Below are 6,467 nucleotides of genomic sequence, written 5' to 3' on the forward strand. Positions count from 1 at the left end.
AATAAGACACCGGCGTTTGAAGACTGGCCCGAAAAACCCCCTAGAGTGCCATTTAACATTTTTTTTTTTTTTTAATGGGAAACATACCCTGCGACTCTAAAGAAGCTCGAATAAATTTCAGGATGGTGAACATATTAGAAACAGTAAATATGTACTAAGTATTATGAACTATGATTATAAATAAAAGAACCAAAGAACGTAAGATGAACTTGAGAAACACTATTCCCCGACCCAAGCAAACTTAAAATTAACTACATAAAGTATATATAAATAGGCTGGGCACAATGGTGCACACCTGTAATCCCAACACTTCGGGAAGCCGAGGCGGGAGGATCACTTGAGGCCACGAGTTCGAGACCAGCCTGGCCAACATGGTGAAACCCCTGTCTCTAGCAAAAATACAAAAATTAGCAGGGTGTGGTGGCACATGCCTGTAATCCCAGCTACTCAGGAGGCTGAGGCACAAGAACTGTTTGAACCCAGGAGGCGGAGGTTGCAGTGAGCCAGGATCACACTAGTGCCCTACAGCCTGGGTGACAGAGTAAGGCTCTGTCTTCAAAAAAAAAAAAAAGTATACATAAGTGACAACTCCCAGGCACTCCAAAAGGTGAAAAATGTCTGTGGGACATAGGACTCAGGGCCACCTTCACTACTGAATGAGACTTCAGCAGGATCCTTGAAACACTGTTTCTCCAAAAGAATACAAAAGCTTTATGTTTTTAGGGCAGAAAATGCTCCCCTCTGCCTCTTTACTACTTAGCTTTTGTTTCATTGTTGTTGACATCAATAAGCAATCTAAGGACAGTATTCAGTTTTTAAGACCTGATACTCATTTCATATACAAGATTTTCTTTTCTTTAGAAAAAAACATTAAGGTAATTTTTTCCTTTAACATCATTTCTATCTAGGTTTCCAATTTTCCTTTTGGCAAAAATCAGTTTTCTGATGTTTTCACTTAAAATAGCTCATCAGTGTCACCATGAACCATAAACATTATCTGAAACATTTACACGACTTTCTCTGGGACTAAGTCATGCTTTCGTCTTTTTCCCCATGAATCACTTGACAAAAAGTAGTGGTAACAACAGGTATACTCACCATCCCATGGCAGAAAACCCAGGAGAACACCAGAAAGGAAAAGCTGTAGTTAACTGACATTTAGAGTTTGGTGCCTTATCTTTAATTAGAAACCAAATTACCTTTGTCTGTTCACTGTCGGGGTCTTCAAGCCAGGCATAAGGGTCACAAATTTTATGTCCATGATAATCCTGTACCTGTAAAAGACAAAATGAGGTATTAGATAATTACTCTCTAACCCCGATTAAAACTGGTATTTTTTTTAATGTAATGGAGAAATACGAAAGGGATGGACAAAAATACTAATTGGCTCACTGGCAACGTGTCTGCCCAAATTACCACATGAACCAAAGTTGGCAGGTTCTCAAAGGTGTCAAGCCACCCTTCATGAAAAGAATGTTTTAGCTAGAGAGGAAAGAAAGATGAAAGGTCAGAACAGGAAACAGCTCTGTCCCTACAACACAAAACAAAGACCTGCCACTGTGCTAAAGAAACTTGAAAACGTGCTGTCAGCAGCCAAGCACAGAATGACACAATACAGTGGACAATACAGTGGGCACACAAGAAGGGCACGTCAGGGAGGGGGCTCACACACACGTGCTCGTTCTCCTGTTCCACTGAGTTTCCCAATGATTAGAAAATCTCCCTGCAATATAGCCCAGTCAATTTTGCTTTTAAGTCTACACTGCCAAAAAGCAAGTTACTAATATGTAGTATAACGATTCTAATTGACGTATGTTTAAAGAGCTGACTTAAATGCAATGGCAAAACATTTTAAAACTAATGCCTTTCTTCCTTTTATTGTTATGAAATCCTTTTTTTTTTTAATGTTTACAAAAAGAAGGTGCAAAAGCATCACCCATTCAGTTTACCACAATATTGGAGGAAATAAAACTGCTTAGTGTAAGTAGAACCCAGCCAAAGGAAGCTTTCTGGAGCTTCTAAGGCCTGGCCTTAGAAGTCACCTGAAGGCATCTGAAGGAGCAAGTACAAGCAGTTTTCACCACTCCTCAAGTGATTATGCCAAAAGTATTATCCAGCAGTAAAATCATTACAAAATCTCTCCACCTGATACCATCAAGATTAACCTCATTAGGGCAGGGTGTGGTGGTTCACACCCGTAATCGCAGCACTTTGGGAGCCTGAGGCGGGCGGATCACTTGAGGTCAGGAATTCAAGACCAGCCTGGTCAACATGCTGAAATCCTGTCTCTACTCAAAATTTAAAAATCAGCCGGGCATGGTGGCAGGTGCCTGCAATCTCAGCTACTCGGGAGGCTGAGGCAGGAGAATCTCTTGAACCCAGGAGGCAGAGGTTGCAGTGAGCTGAGACCATGCCATTGCACTCCAGCCCAGGCAACAGTGCAAGACTCCATCTCAAAAAACAAAACAAAACAAAACAAAAAGATTAACCCCATTAATGAAACCACACTGACAATGTCTTGCCAATCAAGTCTCTGAACCACTCCAACATACTGGTTAAGGCTTTCTGTATAAGGCTGTTGGGAAGACTACCTCTATCTCAGATGAATTTTTAATCTGTCTCCTTGCTTTGTTCTATAATGCCAGAAGGCAAGGGCTATTTCCTAAAGAAAGCTTAGCGCTGCTCTAGTTGCAGTGTGGCTGCTGGCTAGGTGAGAACAATCTCCCTGGCCCTTACAACACTGGGCCCTCCACATCTGTCCTCGTCTGATGCCAGCTGAAAGAACTCCTGGGGAAATGCACAACTGGATAAATGGGCAGGTAAGCCAGAACACTCTGTATATATTCTCATTAAACAACTGACGGAGCAAGAGACATAAAAACAAGAGCAAGGAACTTAAAACCCGACTAAAGCCTCTCCTGCTGGGTCTTCATAAAGTTACCAATTTCCAATACTGACCTCTCTAAATTGTAGCAGATTGTCACCACCGAACAAAAGCTTTTTATCTTCTCATCTGCAAGTCTTTTACATTTTACACACCTTGAAGTGGTTATAAAATAGGCTTAAAATAACAATCTTCTTTTCCTAGCATTAAGAAATCAGAAAATTTTGAATTGTAAAGCATCTTTCAATCATACACTTCTAGGAGCAACAGCAGGGACAAGGTTGGGTAACATGCCCAGAACCATATCAAGTTCAGAACCAAACCTGGGACTAAAGCAGTCAGCCCACCGTTTTCCCCAAACACTCATCAGAGGGGGCAGAATAGACACTTAAAAAATGTTCCTGGATTATGTTACTAAATTCAGGCATATCCAGAAATTTACACCAAGCAGCCCTATCTGCTCAGACCAGGCAACACCATCTACAGCAGATGGAAGTTATTGATCAGATATTTTTAACTAGGATAAGAAACTGATTCTCTCTAGGACAATTCCACAGCCAATCCCAGGAGTCACAACTCCCCACCTCCAATTTTTTCTAAGACCACACCCTACAAATGAGGTGGGTGTGTCTTATCGCCACGTCCCTTGAATCAAATTCTTCCACCTGATTTAAGTTTGCTAATCATTCTTGATCTCCCCAAGAGGCTTTAAAAATAGAGCCCTGATAAGGTACTGTACTACTTAATCCTGTTCGATATTTGTACCGTTCAACAGTTCACCCACTGCCTTCAGGACAAACTGCAGACTCGTACACACAGTACGCAGGACCCAGCAAACCTGCCCTGGTCATCTTTCAAGCCCCATGCCAGTTTATCCACCTACTGATGATCTGGTCAGAATGGCCTTCTTGCCACCCTACAAACAAATGCAATTCCGCAACCATCCAGGTCTGCCTAGCTATGACTTTATTTTAGTCACAGGATCAGGAATGTCCTTTGTCCCTTACCCAACTGGTCAACTTCCAGACTCAATTTATCTAATCCTTCCTCCTCCTGATAGAAATTAGTCCCATCCTATTCTGTGTTCTCCTCTCATCCTAAATCCTCTTCTATCAGAGTGTGAGTCCCCTGTAGTAGGCCTGTATTTCTGGATAGCAACTCTCTTAAGCAGTGATCAATGGCATTGCACGAGAAGTGTCACGGCTTCCAAATTTCTGCCCAAAAAGGCAGAACTCCACCAAAACGGTTTCAATGCTCCAACACTTTCAGCAGAATATTGAGCATGTGGATGAAGGTGCTCGGTGAAAGAGACAGAAAGCTACAGCAATCCCCAGCTGATACTGGGGAGAAACAACCCATCCTAGAAACCAAAGGTTACAATTTAAGCAAATACCTAAGTCAAGCCTAGGGCTTAGTAACCAAATCTTAACGCAAAAAAAAAAAAAAGATACTCCACCGTAGGCTGAGGGAGCCACAGAACAGGATTCAGACTGGGCCAGAGCTATATTCCCTTAGCCATGAGGCTTCGAGTTATCATGAGTTGTTTAATGAGAAGGAACTGGAGTGTATTAAAATCCACAGTATACTCTTCCGAGTTAATTGTTTATAATCTTTTAGATGTCTTCATAAAATCCCCACTTAAACCTTTCATGAACTATTAAATACAGATAAATAAACTGTAGGATTTAGGCACCCAGAGTGGTGAAAAACTAACAAGTAACTCTAAAAACAAACTTAAAACTGCACTTATCAAACCACAGAATGGGTAGTTCTTTCTATTCTGAACCTCAAGAACCAGAACCAAATAGTCACATGTCTTCCCATTACTAGTCTGGAACACTGCAGAGCTAGACTGTCACGTGAATGAATGAATGAATGAATGGCAACATTCCTACTGCAGAAGCAAGTAAGTCCTATGGTCAGTCCAAATATTTCACATAGAGAAAAAAGGCCCATAACAGGTAAGAGCTGCTAAAAGTCACCTAACTAGTGAATGACAGAACCAGAACTAGCACTCTGGTCTTTTCATTTAGTCCAGCCTCTTTCTCTATTCCAGCAGGATCACTTTACTCCCATATACAAAGGAAACAACCCTTTAAATCACAGGAATAGAGCTTCTTGAGCTGTTAGGGTGAATTTAATAAGCAAGCAGCCGAGCAGACTAAGAAAACATGGTTACCAGATGGCCACTGGTCAAAGAAACTATGAATGTATACATAGGTGTCACTTGGAAGTCTTAATTTAAAACAGTATGTCCTTTAAAGCGTCAGCATCCTTTACCCCAACGTAACACGTGCTTTAAAGTAAACACTTTCTGGCATAAATCGGGAAAGTAAACAGAAAAACATTAAAACTGTGTTACACAAATACATACTCATTCTGATTATATTTTAAGTAATCTGAGAAATGTAAGAGAATTAGTAAGAGAATCATGGCCACATGTGGATGCAATCCAGTTCTTAAGACGTCAAATTCACGTTTACACAAAAAAGGTGTCTGCCCAGAATTCCGCCTACTGGATGTCAACATTTAGCTTGAGTTCATCTGCAGCTTAGGCAAATGGTGGTCAACTCCGCCACTAGACAAAACTTACTTATTCTGAAAAAGATCAACCCCTCTCCCTTCTAAGACCTCCTCTCACCCTCTCTCAACTCCTTCTCTTGTTTAAGAAAACATGGATCAGTATGGCCACACTATGGGGTCACTGCTCCGCCTTCCCCATTTCTGTCTGGGTCTCTGGCACCCCCAAGGCCCAATGCGCATCATCAGACCTGGGACAGGGTAGGCGCCCAATACACCTTTTAAAATCGAACGAATATGCTTCAACTCTAAGGACTTTTAAAGTGTAAGTTTTAAAAAGTTTGTTTTCGTTTTTAAATGTGACATCATATCACACACACACACACACACACACGCACACACACCAGCGGACACTTTCTCCTACCACCATATTTAAGCAAGAGGCTTCGCCAGTCAAAGAAGCAGTGACACCGTCTGTCTTCCCACTCCCTACAGACACTCATTCCTACCCGGGCGTCTGCCCTTGACCCCGTTGATTCTGGAAAGCGGCCGGTCGGCGCTGCCCACAGACTCCGCCGCCAGCAATAGCAGAGTGACCGCCCGCGGGGCCCCAGCGCTGTAGAGGAGCCCCGCGCCCCCGGCCCAATTCTCCCAAACAAAGGCCGAGGGAGAGGGGAGGGACGCGGGGGGGCAAAGGGCTGCAGGGAGAGGAGCTGCGAGCGCCACGGGTCAGGCCGGCGGGGCACCTGCGCCCGGGAGCCCTGTGGGCGGGCGCAGGGGTACTTACCGCAGTCTCGTCGCGGTACACGTCGGGGTACTGAAGGGACAGCATGGCCGGGGACAGGCAGGGGGCAGCGTGGAGGGGCGCGGGCTCCGGGAGCTGACCTGAGCGAGCCGGGCTGACCGCGAGGCGCTGCTGGGGCGCAGGCAGCGGCAGGGCGGGCGGCTCACGGCCACAGCTAGCACAAACCGACTGGCGGCGCGGCGGCGAGGACGTGCAGAAAGCAGGAAGCCGCTGTCGGCGAGGCCGGGAGCCCCTCCCCGGCGGGCGGGCCCAGCGGCG

The 6,467-nt window shown here is 44.3% G+C and overlaps 1 protein-coding gene across 1 annotated transcript in view; it reads right to left on the bottom strand.

Moving 5' to 3' along the window:
* The window catches only part of PREP (prolyl endopeptidase), a 132,535-nt gene extending 126,074 nt beyond the window's left edge, over nt 1-6,461 (bottom strand). The window contains exons 1-2 of the mRNA XM_017878565.1: nt 6,192-6,461; nt 1,200-1,274 (exon numbers count right to left, since the gene is read on the bottom strand). Of these exons, the coding sequence (XP_017734054.1) occupies nt 1,200-1,274; nt 6,192-6,236 (120 nt within the window). The 5' untranslated portion in view covers nt 6,237-6,461. The remainder of the gene's footprint in view (nt 1-1,199; nt 1,275-6,191) is intronic.
* Between the last annotated feature and the right edge of the window lie 6 nt (nt 6,462-6,467).

Source organism: Rhinopithecus bieti, unplaced genomic scaffold (assembly GCF_001698545.2).
Source record: "Rhinopithecus bieti isolate Rb0 unplaced genomic scaffold, ASM169854v2 scaffold_10614, whole genome shotgun sequence".
Taxonomy (NCBI): domain Eukaryota; kingdom Metazoa; phylum Chordata; class Mammalia; order Primates; family Cercopithecidae; genus Rhinopithecus; species Rhinopithecus bieti.